General features: G+C 44.0%; 1 protein-coding gene across 1 annotated transcript in view; it reads left to right on the top strand.

Annotated features, from left to right (window-relative positions):
* LOC126188211 (uncharacterized) overlaps positions 1–26,508 on the top strand; it is a 484,166-nt gene that overhangs the window by 415,311 nt on the left and 42,347 nt on the right. The window contains exons 4-5 of the mRNA XM_049929762.1: positions 14,654–14,829; positions 23,733–23,753. Coding sequence (XP_049785719.1) covers positions 14,654–14,829; positions 23,733–23,753 — 197 coding nt within the window. The remainder of the gene's footprint in view (positions 1–14,653; positions 14,830–23,732; positions 23,754–26,508) is intronic.

Below are 26,508 nucleotides of genomic sequence, written 5' to 3'. Positions count from 1 at the left end.
GCTAAGAACCATTCCTCTAAGGAACGGGTTGCCGTATCAAATTTAAATTTATGTGACGTATTAAAGTCTATGGCACCTTGTCGATGTAAAAGTTTAAGGCTGCTACATCAATGCAGTCAAAAGATACAGCCATTTACGTCACATACTTCGCTATTCGCACTTATAAAACTCTATCCACGTAAGACTAAACTTAACTCCACCCGAAAACAAAGGAAGTAGGTTACAGTACACTTATTCGCCCACTGCTTGAATATTGCTCACCAGTGTGGGATCCGCACCAGATAGGGTTGGTAGAAGAGATAGAGAAGATCCAGAGGAGAGCAGCGCGCTTCGTAACAGAATCATTTAGTTATCCCGAAAGCGTTACGGAGATGATAGATAAAATAAAGTGGAAGACTCTGCAAAAGAGACGCTCAGTAGCTCGGTACGGTTCGAGAACATACATTCACCGACGAATCAAGCAGTATATTGCTCCCTCCTGCGTATATGTCGCGAAGAGGTCATGAGGATAAAATCAGAGAGATTAGAGCCCACACAGAGGCAAACGGACAATCTTTTTTTCCACGAACAATACGAGACTCGAATAGAACGGAGAACCGACAGATGTACTCAAAGTACCCTCCGCCACACATCGTCAGGTGGCTTGCGGAGTATGGATGTAGATGTAGAACAGGCACTGAAGGCCGAACGGTACCGACCGGCGCCGTCTCATCCTCAGCACACAGTAGTCACTGGATACGGATATGGCGGGGTGTGTGGTCAGCACACCGCTCTCCCGGCCGTATATCAGTTTACAAGACCGGAGACGCTACTTCTCAATCAAATAGGTCCTCAGTTTGCCTCGCAAGGGCTGATTGCACTTCACTTGCCAACAGCGCTCGGCAGACCCATCCAAGGGCTAGCCCAGACGGACAGCGCTTAACTTCGGTGATCTATCACGAACCGGTGTTGCCGCTGTGGCAAAGCCGTTGGCATTCCTGTCGACCTAGAATCACAAAATTTGTGCAGAAATCATGGTTCCACAAAACAAGCAAAAAAGAAAAAAAATCCCTACCTCACAAGATTTGTTTCATCCGACTGTGTGTTGAGACCCCTTTCTCCGGAACGGGCAGACTTTAAAACTTGAAAATCATATCAAATGCTAAGTTCTACGGTCACTTGGTGGGGTACAAAAATTTAGGCTTCTGCGGGAATGCGGTCAAAAGATAAACCCTTCTATGCCATACATTTTAATGAGATTGGCTTCCATTCGGAAATTTTTGCACCATGACACCATAGCAAGTATTGCAAACAAAGGAAACTCCAGTAATGGTCGTATAAATTTCTAACAGTTTCTTATTATTGTGTTTCGATTTTAGTCAAAAGGCGATCATCTTCAGTGCTGGATTAAGTCTATTGGGCTCAAGTAAACATACCCTACTGGCCATTAAAATTGCAACACAAAGAAGAAATGCAAATGTTAAAACGGGTATTCATTGGACAAATATATTATACTAGAACTGACATGTGATTACATTTTCACGCAATTTGGATGCATAGATCCATATAATTCAGTACCCAGAACAATCACCTCTGGCCGTAATAACGGCCTTGATACGGCTAGACATTGCGGCAAAAAGAGCTTGGATGGCGTGTACAGTTATAGCTGCCCACGCACCTTCAACACGATAAAACAGTTCATCAAGAGTAGTGACTAGCGTATTGTGACGAGCCAGTAGCTCGGCCACCATTGACCAGACGTTTTCAGTTGGTGAGAGATCTGGAGAATGTGCAGGCCAGGACAGCAGTGGAACATTTTCTGTATCCAGAAAGGCCCATACAGGACCTGCAACATGCGGCCGTGCATTATCCTGCTGAAATGTAAAGTGTCGAAGGGATAGAATGAAGGGTAGAGCCACGGGTCTTAACACATGTAACGTGCACTGTTCAAAATGCCGTCAATACGAACAAAAGGGGACCGACACGTGTAACCAATGGCACCCCATACCATCTCTCCGGTTATACGGCAGTATGGCGATGACGAATACACGCTTCCAATGTGCGTTCACGGCGATGTCGTTAAACACGGATGCGACCATCATGATGCTGAAAACAGAACCTGGATTCATCCGAAAAAATAACGTTTTGCCATTCGTGCACCCAGGTTCGTCGTTGAGTAGATCATCGCAGGCGCTCCTGTCTGTGATGCAGCGACAAGAGTAACCGCAGCCATGGTCTCCGAGCTGATAGTCCATGCTGCTGCAAACGTCATCGAACTGTTCGGACAGATGGTTGTTGTCTTGCAAACGTCCTCATCTGTTGACTCAGGGATCGAGACGTGGCTGCACGATCCGTTACAGCCATATTGATAAGATGCCTGTCCTCTCGAGTGTTAGTGATACGAGGCCGTTGGGATTTAGCACAGCGTTCCGTATTACCCTCCTGAACCCACCGATTCTATAACCTGCTAAAAGTCATTGGATCTCGAACAACGCGAGCAGCAGTTTCGCGATATGATAAACCGCAATCGCGATAGGCTACAATCCAACCTTTATCTAACTCGGAAACGTGATGGTACGCATTGCTCCTCCTTACACGAGGCATCACAACAACGTTTCACCAGGCAACGCCGGTCAACTGCTGTTTGTATATGAGAAATTGATTGGAAACTTTCCTCATATCAGCACGTTGTAGGTGTCGCCACCGTCGCTAATCTTGTGTGAATGCTCTGAAAAGCTATTCATTTGCATATCGCAGCATCTTCTTCCTGTCGCTTAAATTTCGCGTCTGTAGCAGATCATTTTCGTGGTGTAGCAATTTCAATGGCCAGTAGTGTAGATGTTCACAGAGAAGAACATGCCGACTGCTGGTAAGGTTTGAATGTTATCCGCTGCACGATTAGATGGATCCACTAGACTTAGTCTGGCACTGAAGATGATCTCTCCGTGATTGAAATCGATATGCGATGCTAAAAAACAGTTTCAAATTCATACGACCAATGCTACAATTTCCTTTGTGTGCAATACAGATTTTAATGCTCACAAACTCACTCATCGGAACATATGTGGTACTTCCCGTTGACCTTGAATCATCAAATTTGACAGAAAGCAAAGTCTTGCAGGAAATGCAAATAAAAAATCCCAAAATTGTTAATTTGTTACTATATTACTGGAAAAAAATGTTTTTTATCGTGTTGCGTGAGTCTCTGCCCGTCCGTCTCTTAAGAGCTATTTTTGTTGGAAACGGGCAGACGTATCAAGTTGAAATATATATAGCATACTAAAGTCTAAGGTCCCCTTGCACTGTAAAAATTTTACCTTGTACCTCAATGTAATCAAATGATGCGGCCATTTATATTGCAAATTTTGTCATCTTACCTCTATCGAAATCCTCTTCTCACTAACCCGGTTTTTTTTTTTTCCAGCCACGGAAGCATCCTGCAGTTGAGGACGGGGCACCATACTCTGTTGTATATTTCACTCTTCCATCAGATTCTCTAATGGCGTTCTCACTGCTTCTTTAATAGACACCAAGAGTCAAACCAAAAATATTACTTAGTTACGAAGAATCAACTGATACCAAGTGACAACTAGGAAATTAGTAATGAATTGTTTTGTATCAGGGATTATGATAATACCCCAACTAGTCGTCAAGATTATGCAGAATTTAAGCCGTAAGTAGAGCCTGCCTTGTCCACAAACTACACGCACTGCAACCGAGCGAGATGAGAAAGTGCTTAGCTCGCTGCACTCAAGTTTTGGTGGAAGACGGTCAGATCCCCGTCCGACCGTCCATATTTAGGTTTTCGTTATTTCCGTGACACTCTTAATGCGAATGGCGATGTATATTCTTCCTTCCGTTATCCAAGCTCGTTCTCCGTCTCTAATAACCTCGTTGTAGCTGGGACGTTAAACACTGATCTTCCTTATTTGCTACCTACATGTACTGCTGTCGAGCGGCAGAAACATTCAGCAAGCAGGAGTTTTGTAAGTTCTGTAAGTGTCCATTCACACAGCAATCCCAGTATTACCGGGGAATAGGGCCGCTTCATCAGATTTTACGGACCAGCAAAGTGAACAGACATGGTCATATGACATTTTTCAGATGTTTGTGCGTGAGCCATATTCCCTGTGATCCTTGGCACTGTGTGCTCACTATCAACTAATGGTCAGGTATCATACAATACTAGGATTTTGAGAGCAATGACTATTACTTCGAGGCCTAGTCAGCAAGCACCTGCTGAGGATCAGCTCTGATTGCAGCCACGCACACGATACCGCGACCATCTTTGTACAAACGACAGCTAGCGCCCTGATATACTGCTTCACGATTCATACGCAGCTGTCATCTGTTCCATTAAATCTGCGGCGCAGGGTCCAGAAAAGACAAACACTGTAGCACTCGGTTAGAAAAATGACTTTATTTCAGACTTATATCTCACATGTAGGGAACTGACCCTTAGAGAGCAATCAATAAAACAAGTTCATTATTAATTATTTTATGTAGTTGTGATGTGAAGATATTTATTGTTTCACAGGTAGTTTGGTAAGCGCTACAGATATTAATTTCATGTTGTCTGCTAAGTTTCTTATATGTAATCAGCCTGACCCGAAACAAAATTGTAAGATACTACGCAGATGTTACACAGAGTATAACGAGCGTAGTACACCATTATTTGATAAAGCTTTTTTATGGCCCCAGATAATGATGGTAACGATAAGTACCATGACGAAGTGACATACAGGGAACGTGAAGCGCAGCTAGTGAGTAATGCATATACACTCACATCAAAATAAGTTTTGCGTCACCTCGGTTCCGAAACCTGTACAGAAAAATGGAATCGAGATCAACATAAAAATCATTTCCGTCTAATTTATTGCTCGTAAAAGCCACACATTCCATGTTGTACCACCATACAGCGAGACCATCAGAGGTGGTGGTCCAGGCTGCTGTACACACCGGTACCTCTAATACCCATTAGCACGTCCTCTTGCATTGATGCATGCCTGTATTCATCGTGGCATACTATCCACAAGTTCATCAAGGCACTGTTGCTCCAGATTGCCTCATTCCTCAAAAGCGATTCGGCGTATATCCCTCGGAGTGGTTGGTGAGTCACATCGTCCATAAACAGCCCTTTTCAGTCTATCTCAGGCATGTTCGATAGGGTTCATGTTTGGAGAACATACTGGCCACTCTAGTCGAGCGATGATGTTTACCTGAAGGAAGTCATTCAGAAGATGTGCACGATGGGGTTGCGAATTGTCGTCCATGAAGAATGCCTCGGCAGTATGCTGCCTATATGGTAGCACTATCGTTTGGACGATGGCATTAAAGCATCGTACAGCCGTTACGGCGCCTTCCATGACCACAGCGGCGTACGTCGGCCCCTCATATTGCCACCCTAAGACAGCAGGGAACGTAAACATTGCTGCACTCGCTTGACAGTGTGTCTAAGGCGTTCAGCCTGACCGGGTTGCATCGAAACATTTCTCCGACTATGGTCTGGTTAAAGGCACATACGACATTCATCTGTGAAGAGAACGCGATGCCAATCCTGAGCGGACCATTCGGCATGTTGTTGGGCCCGTGTGTGCCGCGCTGCATGGTGTCCTGGTTGCAAAGATGGACTTCGCCATGGACGTCGGGAGTGAAGTTGCGCATCATGCAGCCTATTGCGCACAGTTTGAGTCGTAACACGATGTCCTGTGGGTGCACGAAAAGCATTTTTCGACATGGCGGCGTTGCGGTCAGGGGTCCTTCGAGCCATAATTTGTAGGTAGCGGTGATCCACTACAGTAGTAGCCCTTGGGCGGCCTGAGCGATGCATGACATCGACAGTTTCTGTCTCTCTGTACCTCCCCATGTCCGAACAACATCGCTTTGGTTCACTAGGAGACGCCTGGCCACTTCCCTTGTTGAGAGACCTTCCTGGCACAAAGTAACAATGTGGACGCGATCGAGCCACAGTATTGACCGTCTACGCATGGCTGAACTAGAGATAGCTCGAGCCGTGTACCTCCTTCCTGGTGGAATGACTGTAACTGATCGGCTGTCTGACCCCCTCCGTCTAATAGGCGCTGCTCATGCATGGTTGATTACATCTTTTTGCGGGTTTAGTGACACCTCAGAAAAGTCAAGGTCTGTGTCTGTGATTCAATAACCACAGTCAACGTCAGGGGTTCCTGAAAGCGGGGTAATGCAAAAATTTTTTGATGTGTATATTACATATCATTAAGAGACTCCACTTGAGATATTTTGTGATATGTTCTTTGAGGGAAATACAAAATATTTTCGAACACTGAAACTGTAAATAAGTCTCTGATTTTTTTTTCTTACAGGATAACACAGTTTGAAGGGTCTTAATTCAAATTCCAGACTGATATACAGTACCAAGTTGTCAGTAATGTTCAACACAACCATCACTTTTTCACAAGGAAGAAGATTAATACTTTGAAGGCACATAATTTATTTAAAACTCTCCTGAACTCTTACCAGAATCGTTGTATAGCAATAATCTGATACATTACATAGCTCCAATTTAAGTGGAATGGCCATTTCTGTCCAATGATATACGCGTTTGCAAAACGTTCATCACATGAATATGAGACTCTGAATGATACACTTTCGTGATTTTCAAAAAAGATACACACTTAATGGCACTGCGCTCTGGGTGTAGCTGCTCTGGTCGACCGCTGTGAGCTATCCGCTGAGAAGAACGACAGATTATTGTCCATTGCTCAGACAAAGCCATTTTAACTTGTGAACATTTTTGTGTTTGTGATTAATGCGTTCTACGCTTTTCTGAATGTGTTGATAACATAGGATATTTTACAGAGCACAATTAAGCTATTATCGCTTAGAAACCTTCATGCATTTATAAGAGTAGCTTAACTATGTGAATGAAGTACTCGAGAAATTCGTAATGGAACAAGTGCAGACAAACGAATTTTTAAAATTTCAATAGAGTTTGGGTGATCACAAATTGAGCAAATCAATAACGCGTTGGTTCATCTTTGGCCCTTATGCAAGCAGTTATTTGCCTTGGCATTGATCTATGGATTTGCTCGGCAGAGTGGTATCGTGCCAAATTACGTCCAATTGGCGAGTCAGATCGCAAACTCCCGAGCTGGTTGGAGTGCCCTGTCCATAACGCCCCAGATCTCCGGTGGGGAGAAAGCCGGTGACTTTGCTGGCCAAGATAGGGTTTGGCAAGCCAGAGACAAGCTGAAGAAACGCTCACAGTGTGCAGGCGGCCAAGGTTTTGCTGAAAGGTGAGCCTAGGATGGATTGCCATGAAGAGCCACAAGACGAGGCGTAGCCTACGATGTACCGCTGTGCTGTAAGGGTGCCGCGGACGACAACCGAAGGGTTCTTGCTGTGAAAAGAAATGGCGCCCCGAACCATCAATCCTGGCTGTCAGACCATATGGCAGGCGACACTTGGTTTGGCATCCGAAACGATGCACCCCACCAACTAAGCCTACAGCTCGGTAGTAGTCGTATTTGCCCGCAAGTAACACGTAAAGCTAATCAACTATATGCATCACAAAATACGTTAAGGAGTGTGACGTCTCCATTTTTGTTTCTGCAAATAACGCTATCTGCAGTACATGCAGGGCTGGGCTGTTGCATATTCGATCACCATACTGGCAGATATGCTTCGCGGGCCAGGCGCAGCCCTGCGTTACCTCTGCAGGCTGTTGTCAGCGAAGGACGCTGCATTGTTTACCACGAAGCCTGCTTCAACAGCTACGGCATCTGGAGGTACGAAGCCGCGCTGATACGTGGCGTGCGAATCGCGGTAAACAGCGCTGCAGTCGTATGCACCTGTTTGAGTCCACCCTGACATCACGCCCGTATTACTCCGATGGCCGGTACTTGGGTCGTTGCTCACCCCTCGACTGCCAGGTCAGCTCGGCTACAGACCGATCGCCAGCCGCACTACAAATGGTTCAAATGGTTCTGAGCACTATGGGACTTAACTCTGAGGTCATCAGTCCCCTAGAACTTAGAACTACTTAAACCGCACTACAGCCAACAATTAGGATCACGACGCCCGCCGATGTAGCTACCCAGCCGAAAGTGCCGGCTCGCCCATTTGCCATGATTCCCGGCGCTACTGCTTGACACCCGCTCCGGAAGGCCCCACATCCTTAGCACATTGGCACCGCCGGACGAGCGTGGAGTTCGTCACACTAGACACTTGTTACTAATCACAGAAAAGCATTTCGGTTGTATTTTTGCTTGGAGCTTCTTTCTTGCAGCAGCTCTGAAGGACATTTCAATTGTATTCTTGTGCGGACGTGCTTCCTCGAAACTGCAATGAGTTCAGTATTTTCAGTAAAAAAATGTTCAAATGTGTGTGAAATCTAATGGGATTTAACTGCTAAGGTTCAAATGGTTCAAATGGCTCTGAGCACTATGGGACTTAACTTCTGAGGTCATCAGTCCCCTAGAACTCAGAACTACTTAAACCTAACTCACCTAAGGACATCACACACATCCATGCCCGAGGCAGGTTTCGAACCTGCGACCGTAGCGATCGCGCGGTTCCAGACTATAGCGCCTAGAACCGCTCGGCCATAACTGCTAAGGTCATAAGTCCCTAAGCTTACACACTACTTAACCTAAATTGTCCTCAGGACAAACACACACACCCATGCCCGAGGGAGGACTCGAACTTCCGCCGGATATTTTCAGGAAAGAATCAGTGTTACTTCAAGCTTGCATGTCACTCGCCACCTCGGTATACCACTCACTAGGGTAGTACACCACTCAGTAGGGTACTTTACTACCCTTAAAGAATACAACACAGATTTCAGAATTCAGTGTTCCAAGAGGCATGTGCGTACGTAAGTTCCCATCTCACTACGGATTTACTATTTGAGGAATTCTCCCTGACAAAATTTGTATTTGGTCCTATCTACATGACTCTCATCTTGGTGCTACACTGTGCAGTTTCTGCATCAAGTCTTTCCCGGAATGGGTTATGGCTTCGCTCAAACATTCGAAGACACTCAGCCAGCACGAAACATGCCTCTGTCAGTGTAAATGGAAAAAAGTTTGTCAAGATTAAACGCCTCAGAACAGTTCGCAAATATGGCCTTGACTGCACCCATATCTGCGAGACAGAGCTTACTGCTGCCCTGGGATTTTAAGATCCCCGGCAATCTGCATGTAGGTCGCTCAGAGACTGGACTGGTCAGTTTTCTGAACCCAGTCCTCTGGAACATAAACGACGTGTCTGAATAGCTTATCAATAATGTCTTTGAAGCTACTGAACTTGAGCCTCATATCATCTAAATGGTTCACCAATACATATCGAGGTTCTGCCGCAAGAGTTCTGCCACATACATTTCCTACTGTTTATCCAATGTACGTCCTACACAGAAGTGGCATGGAAGTAACAAGGCTATGTTTATGGGAATGTGAGCTTTAGTTTTGATTTCAGAAACATCCCACATAATCATTGTCTTTTATGCAACCTATTTGTCTTTCACCTCTCTTAACTTATCAAGTTTCATATACGGTACTCTCTGTTCTGTAGTTCAGTTTCATTAATGTGTAGGTCGCTTATGTTTAGTTAGAAGGTGTAAATGTATATATGACCAGACAAGGAAATGATAGACGGAAATGAATATTTCTTTTATTATTGACATATACTGCTGCTTATCTTACAGTAAACCAGTCCTTTATATATATGTTGGATCACACTGTTCATATGAAGTGTCGTTAAAAGCTGCCTCACCGATATCTAGGATATTCATGACCGTTTGGACCGGAAACACAACCATATTTTTGTTGCTCTGCACTGCTCATTTGTTATCTAGGGTTGCAAAATAATTTAGTGTCTACATCATGTATGTGGTAATAGTAGTAGTAGTAGTAGTAGTAGTAGCAGTAGTAGTGCTTCATAATCGGAGTTTGATCTGAACCTCAAGCTACAGAACGTGCTTCATGAAAAAGATGACAATGAGGATCATACAGTTTTGGAACACGTCAGAGCCGTGTATTTAGTGCATTGAGTACCTGTTCGCTATGTTCTGATTCTAGTTTCACATTAATTACAAACATTTACAACTACCACTAGCCAATATAAGCAAATTTTAGGATTTAACGATTATGATAAATATAATGCTAAATTGCTAAATATCAATCAATACTTCATATTGAAAAGCAGGTATCTTAATTTTTAATAGGAAATATCGGTTGTTGAGACGTGGTTAAAAGGCGGTTCAGATGTATGAGACGGTTGGTTTGTTTACAAAATTGATTTTGACAGACTTCTCTTTAACTCAAAATATTTTGTCTGTGCATTGGGCTCTTATGGTTTTCAATGCCTCACTTGAATTGACGCGAGTATGCCGATACTCGTAATATTTATTCGGCGGAAGATTTTCTTGCTTCTCGTATAATGGCAAGAGACGAATTTGCAGTTTTGATTGAAGTCATTTACATCATTGGAAATAGTTATCAAGCGAAGAAAACCCAGCCAGGACCACCTTTAGGATCGCTAGAATTATGTGCTGCATGCTTGCGTGCTCACACGCACATTTCTGATGTCTTTGCTCTCCCAAAGTTGTCTTCAGTTCACAGACGGAAGCGGTGGGCTCAAAAATAGGATACCTCTCACCAATGGGTAGAAGGAAGGAAGGATGACTTGGTTTAACGTCCCATCGACATCGAGATCATTAGATTATAGGCTCAGATTGTGCCAAGGATGCGGAAGAAAAACGGTCGTGCCCTTTCAAAGGGACCATCCCAGCATTTGCCTAGAGCTATTTAGAGAATTCACGGTGAACCTAAATCTGAATGGCTGTACGAGGGTTTGAACCGTCTTCCTCCCAAATGCGAGTCCAGTGTGTTAACCACTAAGCCACCTCGCTCAGTCACTGGTTAAGAACGCTCTCGTACAGAAACAAATGGAAAGTCTAAGGGAACAGAGAAAAGTCAGACACAATCTTCTAGAAAAGGGACAAAACTCTTTCTGCAATACGGATATTGTTCATAGCTCAAAATTTTCTCAGGTTGCGGGTGTAATTTTGATGATGACTAGATGCAGTGTGATAGACGTATGGAACGCTGGCATGAGGCCCGTGTAGATTTCGAAACTGTAAGTCGCTAGCATTGTGTCCACTACTGAAGAATATTACGTGCGAATTCTCAATGCCTGTGCTAGTAGAAGTACGCAGATAACGCTTTTGTACTGTAACTATTATTGTGTGTATCTTACGATTCAAAATGGGTTAGTCTTTGCAATAATTAACGTGTAGGAGTTGAAACAATAGACCAGTGTATGAGGAGATTACCGTAAGAGTAAGTCGGTTACACATTTTTTCTTACCTGTGCACTCATACCCGAACCTCCCTTGCATGCTGCGAGCATTGGCCGGCTGTGTGCCTTAAACAACGCTGTTTCCCATAAGATTCTTATCACAGCGATAAATGTAATACACTTACGATGATATCCGTTTTTAAACTCTTAGATTTAGATTCGTTCGATATTCCTGGCCCAACATCATTCTGCACTATTGTTAAGTACATGCCTCCTAGTTCTTGTAAGGAGTAAATGGTCCATCTTCGTCGAGCATTCATGAACTTAAGCAGTCGCGTTACGAGATGTCCGCCGCCAGTGGGGCTAGGGGCATGGTATGTCTGAGCGTACAATGGAATCGTACTGGTCCGACTACTTGGACAGCCACGTACGAACGCATCCGGCCGACCATTCCCAAGGCATAGCGGCATTGGCATGCGTCCACTGAACAAGATCAAATCGGCCGCGTATATACACACACATACACGGCCAGCTGACGGACGGATCCCAGTGAAATGGGATTGGTCGGACGTAGTCGGTGCAAGCGAGCACCTGTTGCTGCTTGTGTCTGGAAGTGTTTCGCGCATCATTACTAGCTATGTTGCTTGTGTCGAGATGTTTTCGCACTTAATTACCTTAATTACCAACATCGAACTTAAAGAAGCTTATACGGCTTGTGAAAGACAACAGGCCACTGTGGAATGTGTGGAAGAAAAGTATGATCAACGCGACTTACGGAGGGAGCTGTAACTGAAAGTTGCAGAGGGCATGAGTGTAAAAAATAACTGGATACGGTGATCATAGCGTAACAAAAATATGATACTGTGTCATCACATTTATTGGATATTGTACGTGAGCCGATTTAATATAATCCATTATGGAGCCGAGGTAGCAGTTGTCGTTATACTGGTTATCACTGTCAGCATTCAACCGCGATTCTTATACATGTATTTTAACAACGCGTTTCAAGAGACAATGCTCCCATCATCAGGTTGTAAAATCGATGTCATTAAATTAAACGGTCTTTTTAGTCCGTTTAATTTCATGACATAGGTTTTACAACCTGATGATGGGAGCACTGTCTCTTGAAACGCGTTGTTAAAATACATGTATAAGAATCGTGGTTGAATGCTAACAGCGATATCCAGTACGTGAGCCGGCCAGAGTGACCGAGCGGTTCTAGGCGCTTCAGTCTGGAACCGCGCGACCGCTACGGTCGCAGGTTTGAATCCTGCCTCGGGCATGGAGGTTTGTGATGTCCTTCGGTTAGTTAGTCTTAAGTAGTTCTAAGTTCTAGGGGACTGATGACATGTTAAGTCCCATAGTGCTCAGAACAATTTGAACCATTTTTTGTTGTACGTGACGTACAATGTACATTCTATAAGACGAAGATTTCTACAAACTCTGTTTAAAAACAGAACTAAGGGGAATCTAAAGACCCGCCGCGATATATATATATATATATATATATATATATATATATATATATATATATATATATATATATGGTGTTACAAATAGGTACGGCCAAACTTTCAGGAAACATTCCTCACACACAAATAAAGAAAAGATGTTATGTGGACATGTGTGCAGAAACGCTTAATTTACATGTTAGAGCTCATTTTAGTTTCGTCGTCCACCTATGCTCAATGGAGCACGTTATCATATGGGATACTCTCTACCTGTGCTGCTAGAACATGTGCCTTTACAAGTACGACACAACATGTGGTTCATGCACGATGGAGCTCCTGCACATTTCAGTCGAAGTGTTCGTACGCTTCTCAACAACAGATTCGGTGACCGAAGGATTGGTAGAGGCGGACTAATTCCATGGCCTACACGCTCTCCTGACCTCAACCCTCTTGACTTTCATTTATGGGGGCATTTGAAAGCTCTTGTCAACACAACCCCGGTACCAAATGTAGAGACTCTTCGTGCTCGTATTGTGGACGGCTGTGATACAATCCGCCATTCTCCAGGGCTGCATCAGCGCATCAGGGATTCCATGCGACGGAGGGTGAATGCATGTATCCTCGCTAACGGAGGACATTTTGAACATTTCCTGTAACAAAGTGTTTGAAGTCACGCTGATACGTTCTGTTGCTGTGTGTTTCCATTCCATGATTAATGTGATTTGAAGAGAAGTAATAAAATGAACTCCAACATGGAAAGTAAGCGTTTCCGGACACATGTTCACATAACATATTTTCTTTCTTTGTGTGTGAGGAATGTTTCCTGAAAGTTTGACCGTACCTCTTTGTAACACCCTGTATATATCAAAGACCGACTGCAAGCACTCCGTTCAGAAAGACTGTTTAGAAATTCTACCTAAAATCACAATTGAGAAGAACATCTTCAGGTATACATCCACCCTATGTAACAAGTATTCTTTAAAGTACTCAAAACGCACTCATGTGCGCACTTTCTCTCAGCAAAATGACGTCAAATATATCTCAGATGGAATACGCTGCTCTGGCCCCGCGTTTCTCGACGGTAGAAATGTATATTTTCGTCAACTGTGCTAGCTGGAAAGTGAATGCACCTGCTGGTTCTTTCCCCTGCTTGTCAACTAGGATGTTGTGTAACCACCATACACATTTGAGAATTATGCCGACATTACCAGATTTATCAATTGCAATACTTTTTGCAGCAATTTACTAGTCAGAATTCCAAACGCACATTCAATCAGTTGTCGAGTCTTAGAAGACTCTCTTGAAAGCAGTTTGTATTGCTGTCAGTTATGACTGTGGGAATGGTCTGAGTGGGTAAGTCTTCAGTTAAGTAGCCTTGCGAGTTACTGCTTACCGAGATACTCGGCTGCAGTGAAGGAACTTCATCGGTCGGTCGTAGTCGCACGACCATGGGAACAACCAGTCAGTCGAACGAATACGGCCCCGGTGGACTTCCGGATAAGAGTAAAATACCCTGTGCGTATGTGCAACACCAGTAATGCAGTTCTACTGGAAAACGTCAGCTGTTGGCTGGTAAGTGGGCCTGAGATCGCTGTTTAGGTTGTAGATTCGGTGCCAGCCCGTGTACCTACCTGATCTAGACAGCTATATACTAACTCGCCCGTGGTCCCGTCACAAGTGACTGCGTACAGAAGCGGCACCACTGTCCATGAAGCAGGTAGTCGTCCGCTCCGAAACACAATCAGGATACTAATATGTGTCACACTGTCTGTTTGTTCTTGCCGCCAGATATATTTAGTTCCCACATTTGGTTATTTAAAGATATCAGTGCATTTTTCACCCAAATATGTAGGATACTCCATATGATGCTTTATTATTATTATTATTTAGTCTGCGAGTTTACGCAGAAGCGAAGCACATGTGCTGACAGCGTGTGTCTGCTCGCAGGCCGCAGCCGATGCAAGACGTGACGGTGTCGACGCAGCGGCGCGACGGCGGCTTCGACATCTCGGCGCACAAGCTGCTCTTCGACCGCGACCTGCCCGACTCGGCGACGTTCGCCTGCGAGCTGCGCGTGCCCAGCACGCGGTACTCGGTCCGCAAGAGCCTCGTCTACTACCCCGGTACGTGCACCAACCCACCTGCCACCTGCCACCCGGCGCCAGTCGCTGCCGTAGCGCCGCTCACTTCGTTACGTACCACCGAGGCTGAAGAGTGTTTGAGCCGGTATCTGTTGATGGGGTGGGGCAGGAGGGGGGGGGGGGGGGGCGCTGGGTGAAGCTCATCTGACGGGAAGACCCAGTCCCTCGCTAAGCCTAAGCCCACGAAATTAAATTCACCGGCTCCGCTGCCTGTTTATTTTTTGCCACGGGCTCAATGAAGGCAAATGTTTGCATTATTTCTTGTGGGCGTTGCTCCTCAGGAGAGATAATGTGCTCTTCTGCATCTCAGCTGCGGATACACTGTGCACGAGCGCTGGTAGTGGTAGCGAATCTCTCGAAAGATAACGAGGCTCCCTAATTCTAACAAATCTTTTGTACCCCCGCCATTAATCAGCTGATTATAGTCCAGTTTAGTTTCAGCATTTATTCGTAGTGGCAATATACATAAGGCCCATTTACACCTAAAAAAAAAGAATATTCGATTTATTCTCTATGATACCTGTCAGAGAATCCGTCTTCAGACTGCAGATCGAATTTCGCTCCTGAAGCTCACAGTCTTTCCACTAACAAGCCACAATATTCTGAACAAAAATCATTACATGCATAACAGAGATAAAAAGTCAGTCCTCAGGTTGTAATGCAATTTAAAAAAAATTATTATATCTGCTTTGATCGCTTTTAATAAAGTGATGTCAGAACAAAAGAGAAATAACTCAAGTAATACTATGATCAGTGTAATGTAATTTAATTTAGGCGGACGCGGATCAGCAATCAGCAAACTAGCTCAGTGCTCACGGTACTCACGGTGGTTACGGGATCATAAATAACTAATTGTCTCTCTCTTGAATCCTCACAGATAATAGTTAAAACTCATGTGCTTATAGCATTTCGTAGTTCAGTTTGAAGTAATAAAACCCGTAACTTCATATCGTGGTTTCGTCTCGAATACCAATACAAGGTAATCTTTGGCAGATGACATCTTATAATAGAACTAGAATCCTGTGAGCAGGCCTTTCTGCCTGCGATATTATCTCGCAACCTTGAGAAAATCTGAAAGAGAAATATATTAAATTATTTCTAGAGGCCACATACCTAGTAGAATCTGAAAGAAAATTTATTGTCCTAACCGGCGGCACGTCTCGAAGATGAGCTGAAAGAAAATTATTAATTATTTTCTATTATGACGCTTAACAATGGTCAATATTCGGTTAAGGCCACGTCTACTCAGTACAAGAAAGGATGAAGAATTTACATTATCGAATACCGTACACAAATTTTAAGTTATGAACAACTATATTTTTTCTTCGTTTTCAACTTACTTAGATTGTTACAGCAAGATGAACTTCAGCAATCGTTCTTTTCTCTTTAAGTCCAATAACACAAGAAGACGACAAAAGAAGAGAGAGTTCTGACACAGAATCTCGAATGTCCATGGAATATACTGCACCATAATGCACTTGACTACTCTTCGGAGCACCGCGCCAGAAATTCATAACTACTAGCAAATGGCGCTCATAAATTTCAAATTCATTACCACATCAGGAAACACAGTACAAGGTGCACAAGAAAACTATTTCTTGGTTCGCCGATTAAAGGATTCATTGTGCAGCTGACGACTGACTTCTTATCTTTGTTGAAGTATTCCGCAGCTGCTGAGCTACCATTATGAACAAAATCATTACAAGCACCAGAAACGCGCTGCTAATTTCTGCAGGTATCATTGCAGTTATATAAACCACTTTCTAAGATTACCATGGCTATGGTTAAAAAATCAATTGGATACGTTATTTGATTATTTAACACAAATAATTTAGACAAGAGGATTTGAAACTCAGAACAGCTCGTGGTTGTGCGCTTCCAGTCTATATTCTAAAGTAACTGCGAACTTTCGACTGCAAGCTAATAACTACTGAAGTGCTTAACGTTTAAGATTGAGTGAAACATTCTTGTAAGGAGACAATATATTCATGATTGGTGTACCAATGCGATGCATCAGCAGATGGATGACGAAAAAGTTCAAGACAATACATATCTGTGTGTGAAATGCCATCAGTTGTGTGGTTACTGAATTCATACTAGATTCGTATCTCTCCTCCAGACGGAGCCGCAAGACCCTCATAAGGAGTCGAGAGGTCCAGTCAATACCCAACAGTGAGTGGAAGATACAGGACACCATTGTGTTCAGGCAACAGCAGGTAGACGCCAGCAGGCTATTCAGTGACAAGGACGATATGTTTGTCATCTCAGCACACCATGGCCCGCAGTCGCTTGGAGCCAGAGGCCGAGAAAGATGACACAGAACGCCTCCAGAATATGCTGTATGTCCGGACCGACCGGACGTATAACCAACCCATGTTGCTAAACCTGGAGTGAAAGCATACATCTGTAAAATGTAAGGCAGTCTTCCCAGGTAGAGGTGACAAAACGACATGCATCGGTATAATACGCAACATGCCAAACGGAACAATAGCTTCTCCGAAAAACAACCACAAATTCTCCTCTTTTGTCATATTTCCTTAAATAACGAATTCCAAAATACTCCAATAAAATAAAGATTTCGAACAAATTTTTGTCACTTGATTATTTCTACTATACGCAGCGTCGTTCTTCGCTTCGGGACTGAGAAATATCTTAGCAAAAATATCGAGCAGATATGCACATCCACGAATCAGATACACTTCGTAGAGAATGTCTTATACCCTCAGATAGCCGGCTTTTCAGTAAATATCTTACAGTATGGCTTCTTAATTAAAGCATAGCTACACGTTTTTGCAGAGCGTATTAAAACTCAGATTCGTCCCTGTATGTTTCTCACATGGTTAGCTACCTTTACAAAGTGGATATTGACTTTTCTGGAGACTAGAAATCTACTCTGTAGGAATCAGCATGGGTTTCGAAAAAGACGGTCGTGTGAAACCCAGTTCGCGCTATTCGTCGACGAGACTAAGAGAGCCATAGACTTGGTTCCCAGGTAGATGCCGTGTTTCTTGACTTCCGCAAGGCGTTTGATACAGTTCCCCACAGTCGTTTAATGAGCAAAGTAAGAGCATATGGACTATCAGACCAATTGTGTGATTGGATTGAAGAGTTCCTAGATAACAGAACGCAGCATGTCATTCTCAATTGAGAGAAGTCTTCCGAAGTAAGCGTGATTTCAGGTGTCCCGCAGGATAGTGTCGTAGGACCGTTGCTATTCACAATATACGTAAATGACCTTGTGGATAACATCGGAAGTTCACTGAGGCCTTTTGTGGATAAAGCTGTGGTATATCGCGAGGTTGGAACAATGAAAAATTGTACTGAAATGCAGGAGGAGCTACAACGAATTGACGCATGGTGCAGGGAACGGCAATTGAATCTCAATGTAGACAAGTGTAATGTGCTGCGAATACATAGAAAGAAAGATCCTTTATCATTTAGCTACAATATAGCAGGTCAGCAACTGGAAGGAGTTAATTCCATAAATTATCTGCGAGTAGGCATTAGGAGTGATTTGAAATGGAATGACAATATCAAATTAATCGTCGGTCAGGCAGATGACAGACTGAGATTCATTGGAAGTATCCTAAGGAAATGCAATCCGAAAACAAAGGAAGTGGGTTACAGTACTCTTAGTGGCCCACTGCTTGAATATTGCTCACCCGTACCAGACAGGGTTGACAGAAGAGCTAGAGAAGATCCAACGGAGAGCATCGCGCTTCGTTACAGGGTCATTTAGTAATCGCTAAACCATTACGGAGATGATAGATAAACTCCAGTGGAAAACTCTGCAAGAGACAAGTTCAGTAGCTCGGTACGGGCTTTTGTTGAAGTTTCGAGAACATACACTCACTGAGGAGTCAAGCAGTATATTGCTCCCTCCTACGTATATCTCGCGAAGAGACCATGAGGATAAAATCAGAGAGATTAGAGCCCACACAGAGGCATACCGACAGTCTTTCTTTCCACGAACAATACGAGACTGGAATAGAAAGGAGAACCGATAGAGGTACTCAAAGTACCCTCCGCCACACAGCGTCAGGTGGCTTGCGGAGTATGGATGTAGATGTAGATGACATTCATTAGGAAGTGAGAGTTGTTTCCTTTCTTTGTGTTAGGCTTCTTCTTTATTCTAGAAGGCCTTTCGGAAATCTGTGGAAGCATTCTACACCAACGAAAAGGATTATGACAAGCCGGAGGCACTTGTGCTAAAGGTAGTAGGAAAAATTCCGTTTTAATACTGAGAAACGATACGACAGCCAAGCAGAATATCTTTATGGGTTTCATTAGAGAGAGCGACTGGTTACTGAGTCGGATACAAGAGAGGTGCCGCCTTTCTTGTGAAGCCTCGCCTTTGTACCTGGCAGCATTGTGCTCCTGAAAGTAAAATTAGTCCCAGTCGGTAACAAAAGCGGGAGGCACTTTTTTGAAGCAAGCCTCTCCGTAAAGAACGGGCAATGTTTTATAGCAGCACGAGGTGACGACGTACCAAGTCGCGCCTCACGGCTACTGTAAGCCCTCCAGAAAGACCGCTTCGGAGGCGGTGTACCAGCTTTCACCTCTCCAGATGTTCTCGGATTTGGTAAATGAGCTGCTACTGCTTTGTAGAATATTACTGCAGCAGGAACTGTCAAACGAAAGTAACCGAAATATGAGTTTGTCTTTTAGTAACTGTTATTATCCACAACGACATTTAATTCCAAATGGACTATCTGTTCCGATCGGGTTTTATACAGTGAGCATTTATGACATCGGATGATCGTCACAGCCAGTGTATACTGGACAGGGACTCGAACGCTGAGGTCTGCAGCCACAAAGAGTTTTCTCTCCAGCAAGGCTATCTGAGTATGCACGATGGGCCACCTTACATCTTCATCCGCGCCACCTTACAACTTCACCTTATCACTATAGCCGAGCGCTCAGTGTTGTGGTTTGACGTTGTGAGGAGATCACTAAATCTAATCTGTAATCGGAAAGCCAATGGTAAACACCATACAAGAAACACAAACTGTTGACACAGCCTGAATATTTAGTTTTTCCGTCGTGGGAATTACGAGAACGAAAGCTGGAAGAAGCACTATATCTCTTCACCTGATTTGAGACTGATCCTCCAGAAATATCACGTGTGTTGCTCTCTATTGTACATGTTCCTCCTCTGTAGTACCGTATTTGATTTTGTGAAACATGTTAAAAAGAAAGGCAATAAAAAAAGAAAAGTGGAAACAAAGGAGTGAGATAAGTGTTTAAAGAGCCGTCAATTAGGAGATAATTACCGATATGTCATTATCAGTGTGTGGAAGAATGGGAAAGCAAATTAGCCCTGATTTTTCAGCGGCATATTCCCATCATTTGCATTAACAGATTTGAGAAAATTACGAGCAGTCTGAATGCGGACGGCCGTCGCAGTCTCTATTCTTCAGAATAGAACCCCAGTGTTTTATCATTGCATGAACTTGCTCGGTGAAAGTAAAACGATAGAGCAATGTTGTTGATAAGATATACGTAACGAGTATTCATTGCATTCAAACATGGGATAACCCGGGAGAGAAGTCGCATTGGGCACTCCTCGTAGTTTTGGCAAACCCCGACTGAGTGTGTGCATGTCGACAATGCAATTGCTCCTAGGACGCCAAGATACAATGAAAGTATTTACGTTTCGCTCGACGAAGTTGTACATAATCATTTGGAGAATAACTGAGGTAAGTGTACAAATATCCCTTCAAAACCTTTCTCAGCGTCACGAATACTTCTTAGTGTATGACAAATAGTCAGATTTTTCGGTAAGTTTGAGTAGTTGTATTAATATTTGAGTTCTGTTACGCGTGTTCTGATTCTAGTGTGGCTATCTTGACTACTGAGGTCATGAATTTATAAAGTGCAGTGTCTCTCCCCTGCAGATCGGAATAAACGTTGCTGTAAAATTCGATATATGTATATGACACACATTGTTTCGTTAGCGATACTTCCCGCACAAATCAATTAGCAATTTTAAATAAGTGAAAACATTTCTGTTTTATTTGTATTTTCGTTCAAATGACATAGAACGCACGTTTAATATACCGATGTTTCGGAATACGATACAAGATAATCACAAAAAGTATTCCTAGATATCTGTAAGGAGTGCGGAGAATGTACCTGAAAACAGCAAAAAGTGATTGATTATATTGCACAACTTGTACTTGTTGGTTACACGAAGACAGCACAATTTCTGATATATTTCATATCGATTGCTGCTGTGAAAATAGAAAGAAAACAAAAGGAACTAAGTTAGTAACTCTTACGTTTTGTTTTTTATTTAATATTTCACCGGAATTTATGGAATATATTAACACAAAGTAAGTGGAATACTTGTCTTAGTGTCTATGCCATACAATTTTTGACTTATTTCAATGTAACATTTAAACATAATATTTGACTATGAAAACATCTTTGCATGCAGCGTCTATCACCTACGCTATGGTGATGTGCTGGATGCTAAAATCAGCAAAACTACTGTGTTTAGTCGATATATATATATATATAAACACAGTAGTTTTGCTGATTTTAGCATCCAGCACATCACCATAGCGTAGGTGATAGACGCTGCATGCAAAGATGTTTTCATAGTCAAATATTATGTTTAAATGTTACATTGAAATAAGTCAAAAAAATCGTATGGCATAGACGACTGTCGTGTTTAGTCGTACAAAAGTAAATTTAGCTAAATGTGCAAGGTGCACCGTCTCTACGGGATTTACTCTGCAGCCCCGTCGACAGTTATCGTTGCTTAGTTCGTACAAAGTCTTAATCTACTTACGATGTTTCCTTTGCGTCTCTTCTTAGAAGGACGATGAATTACAATATTTTTACTAACTGCGGGTCATTAAGAAAACCAACAACGTGTCTACCAGTATCCCCTTTTCTGCTAAGAATACTAAAACTTACAGGATGTTGTTAAGTCGACTTACAACGAAACCACACATTTCCACAGATATTGCAATTAGCGAAGCGGAACCGCTTACCGAAACAGCATCTTCTTACGCTGAGTAATCCTTCATATAATATTTCATTCGTGTTCCCTGAAATTCTAATTTCTAAAATCTTTCTCCTATACAGACCCAAAGATCCTAAATGCATAACCAATCTGCTAAATCGGATTTGTGACAGACTGAAAATATATTGTTCATTTAATTACCATAAATTTTACTTTGAAATTAATTTTATATAATTTACTTTGTTTAAAACTATCCTAATCAAGCAGTGTTATATTTTTAAATATTCCTATTCCATCAATACATCTCAAGCTGCTAGATGTTTGATCATACAGCGGAGGCTTTAAGGATCTGTATTCACGTACTTGGTGATGTTTGTTTTATGGAAAATAGGCCGTCGTTTCTGACGAGATTCAGTGCTTAAAGTTTCGTTTCCTAATGCTGGAAGTTCCTTAACAGACTGTGTTGGTAAAGTGTTTACATACACTGCCCAGTCACATTATTGTGATTATCTGTCAAAAGCCTGAATAACCACCTTCTTCAGCGCAGACCACTGCCAGACGTGACGGAAGAGAGTCACTGGGTTTCTAGAAGGAACCGACAGGGTTGTGGAGCAATGGTGACTCAAGTGCCGCGTCCAGCTGCGCTAGGATTCTCAGTTAACGATCCATGGCGCGATCAGCACGATCGAGATGGTCCCACAGATTCTCGATTGGATTTAAATCCGGGAAGTTTTATGGGCACGGGAGTACGACCAACTCATCCTGGCGTTCTTCGAACTACGCACATACACTGCGAGCTGCGTGACACATTACATTATTCTGCTGGTAGATGCCATCTTGCCGAGGAGAAACAAACTAATTTGTATGGTTGGAAGTAGTCCCGAAGATAGTTGCACACTTGTGCTGATCCACTGTGCATTCCGGAATGACTAGATTACCTCGGGAATTCCGCCAAAACGTTCCCCAGACCATAACTATTTCACCGTGCTTGTTTTCAGGCATTTCACTCTCTGCATGCCAGCTGCCATCTGTTCGACTGAGCGTTGGAACCTGTCACCACTCAGTGAACTTTCAGTTACGGTATTGGCGTGCAAATTCCAGCCTTAGTTGCTGACGAACGGCAGTCATCTTGGGTGCATGATTCAGTCGCCCACTGTGGAGGCCCATACGCAGCAGTGTTCGCTGAAGCGTCGTCGAGGAGAGGCTACCAGCAGCCCCTTGGCTTATAGAGGCTGTCAGCTGCTCAACAATTGCACGTCTATTAGCCTGTCCACATTTCTGCACCTATAATTCAGCCATGTCATCTATGGCGCACGGTACTCTGTCTGGTTTGGCCCCAGTTTTAGACAGCGACATTTTTTAAGCACGGAATACTTTAACCACGGCGGAACGTGGACAGTTTAAACCTTACGCTCTTGACTCGAAAGCGAGTGATAATGCCCTTTTGGACGTCAAATAAATTGCTCCGTTTCCGCGTTACGACAACGACTGCACTGTTTTCCGCGTCCCCCGCCCCATCACCCACCCCTCGGTAACCGCCACCCCGACAGCACGGTTTATATACCCTCCACTACTAGTGCTGCCACCTGCCATCTGTAAGGTTTTATTGCATGCTGACGTCGAACACAGTTGGTGGTCTCAGTAATGTGACTCGATCGTGTAAAACAGTTCGGTTTGAGTAGCTCGTTTAAGTTTGAAAATAAACTAACGACGTCTTTACATACCGTGAGGCTACCTTTTACAGTTGGAAAACGAAACCCTAAGCACTGTGGCGTTCCTTAGACCATGGCCTTGCACACATCACAAATAAATCAGAAAGGATGTCACAATTCACTTTATGCAGCCTAATACATATGTAGTTTAAGGCTAACAGGTAGATTACATTTTACTGAAATTTTACTCTTTGTTTCAGGAGCCGACAACCCTCTTCCTAGTAAGTATTCACATTTAATTAATATTTTTATCATTTTCCTCCATTTTGTTACACAGGTATTCTCTTTAATTTAAACCTTTCCTTCTCTCAAGGGCGTCCGAATGAGAAAGACATGCCTCTCTTTTTGTCTGATGAGAGAAGTTAATATTACGCTCTTTGCCTCTTCCTTTCGTAATTTTCAATATCAGAACATTTCTACATCGTATTAAGGTGCCGAAGGAGCTATGGAAACAGAATGAAATTTGTTTCTCGGAAGCTTGTTGTTTTTAAATACAGCTATTAATTTAGGTCAACGAAGTAATGATGGCATTGCGAATGGGGATGCGCGTTATTACCCGGGTGCGTCGCACATCATGTGGCGAACGAAAGCTACAAAATATTCAAAGCATTGATTGTAATTTCTTTCACACTTCAGCTTAAAATACAATTATAATCTTTCTAGTTAACTGTAAGTCGATGTTACAGTTTTAATCTCTTATAAGACTGGACCGAGACATTTTCAACTAAAAGAAACCTATTAGTATCAGATTTTCGGTTGATTGGTTTGGGGAAGGAGACCAGACAGCGTGGTCATCGGTGTCATCGGATGAGGGAAGGATTGGGAAGGACGTCGGCTGTGCCCTTTCAGAGAGACCATCCCGGCACTTGCCTGGAGTGATTTAGGGAAATCGCGGAAAACCCAAATCATGATGGCCGGACGCAAGATTGAACCGTCGTCCTCCCGAGTGCGAGTCCAGTATCCAACCACTGCGCCACCCCGCTCGGTTTAGTATCAGACGCAGGATTTAGTTAATGGAGGAAATTTCTAAGAACGTTCATCTGGGACACAGGACTGTGTGAAGTGAATCGTAGACTATCGGAAACCGAACGATAAGAGAATTGAAATGTTTGGTTTATGATGACAGAGAAGGAGCCCGAAGATTATGGTTTGTTAAGCAATGTGTGGGTTATCAGCAGGGTAGGCGAGGCAAGAAAGTTTTGGAAAACAGTGACTAAGAGAATGAATGGGATGCAAGGTATACGTTAAGATATCAGAGAATGACTTTCACGTGACTGGGACCCGCAGAGGGCAAAACTGTACTGACAAGAAGAGATTTTTATATATTCGACACAAAATCGAGGACGTTGTGTGAAAGTGCTATTCCGAGCGTAAGTGTTTGGCATAGGAAATAGTGGAGGTCTACATCAAATAAGCCAGAAGGTCAATGACCCAAAAAAATATTCCGGTCTTAGTAAAGAATATTCAAAATCTGAACATGAAAATACACTCCTGGAAATGGAAAAAAGAACACATTGACACCGGTGTGTCAGACCCACCATACTTGCTCCGGACACTGCGAGAGGGCTGTACAAGCAATGATCACACGCACGGCACAGCCGACACACCAGGAACCGCGGTGTTGGCCGTCGAATGGCGCTAGCTGCGCAGCATTTGTGCACCGCCGCCGTCAGTGTCAGCCAGTTTCCTGTGTCATACGGAGCTCCATCGCAGTCTTTAACACTGGTAGCATGCCGCGACAGCGTGGACGTGAACCGTATGTGCAGTTGACGGACTTTGAGCGAGGGCGTATAGTGGGCATGCGGGAGGCCGGGTGGACGTACCGCCGAATTGCTCAACACGTGGGGCGTGAGATCTCCACAGTACATCGATGTTGTCGCCAGTGGTCGACGGAAGGTGCACGTGCCCGTCGACCTGGGACCGGACCGCAGCGACGCACGGATGCACGCCAAGACCGTAGGATCCTACGCAGTGCCATAGGGGACCGCACCGCCACTTCCCAGCAAATTAGGGACACTGTTGCTCCTGGGGTATCGGCGAGGACCATTCGCAACCGTCTCCATGAAGCTGGGCTACGGTCCCGCACACCGTTAGGCCGTCTTCCGCTCACGCCCCAACATCGTGCAGCCCGCCTCCAGTGGTGTCGCGACAGGCGTGAATGGAGGGACGAATGGAGACGTGTCGTCTTCAGCGATGAGAGTCGCTTCTGCCTTGGTGCCAATGATGGTCGTATGCGTGTTTGGCGCCGTGCAGGTGAGCGCCACAATCAGGACTGCATACGACCGAGGCACACAGGGCCAACACCCGGCATCATGGTGTGGGGAGCGATCTCCTACACTGGCCGTACACCACTGGTGATCGTCGAGGGGACACTTGAATAGTGCACGGTACATCCAAACCGTCATCGAACCCATCGTTCTACCACTCCTAGACCGGCAAGGGAACTTGCTGTTCCAACAGGACAATGCACGTCCGCATGTATCCCGTGCCACCCAACGTGCTCTAGAAGGTGTAAGTCAACTACCCTGGCCAGCAAGATCTCCGGATCTGTCCCCCATTGAGCATGTTTGGGACTGGATGAAGCGTCGTCTCACGCGGTCTGCACGTCCAGCACGAACGCTGGTCCAACTGAGGCGCCAGGTGGAAATGGCATGGCAAGCCGTTCCACAGGACTACATCCAGCATCTCTACGATCGTCTCCATGGGAGAATAGCAGCCTGCATTGCTGCGAAAGGTGGATATACACTGTACTAGTGCCGACATTGTGCATGCTCTGTTGCCTGTGTCTATGTGCCTGTGGTTCTGTCAGTGTGATCATGTGATGTATCTGACCCCAGGAATGTGTCAATAAAGTTTCCCCTTCCTGGGGCAATGAATTCACGGTGTTCTTATTTCAATTTCCAGGAGTGTATGTTAGCTGAAACAATTTCGACTTCTACCATAACGCAGCTATGGGATTTCCCGTTGTGATCTGTA

This window comes from Schistocerca cancellata, chromosome 5, assembly GCF_023864275.1.
Source record: "Schistocerca cancellata isolate TAMUIC-IGC-003103 chromosome 5, iqSchCanc2.1, whole genome shotgun sequence".
In the NCBI taxonomy this organism is placed as follows: domain Eukaryota; kingdom Metazoa; phylum Arthropoda; class Insecta; order Orthoptera; family Acrididae; genus Schistocerca; species Schistocerca cancellata.
The sequence above is the reverse complement of the archived record's forward strand: the minus strand, read 5'-3'. Positions and strand labels throughout refer to the sequence as shown.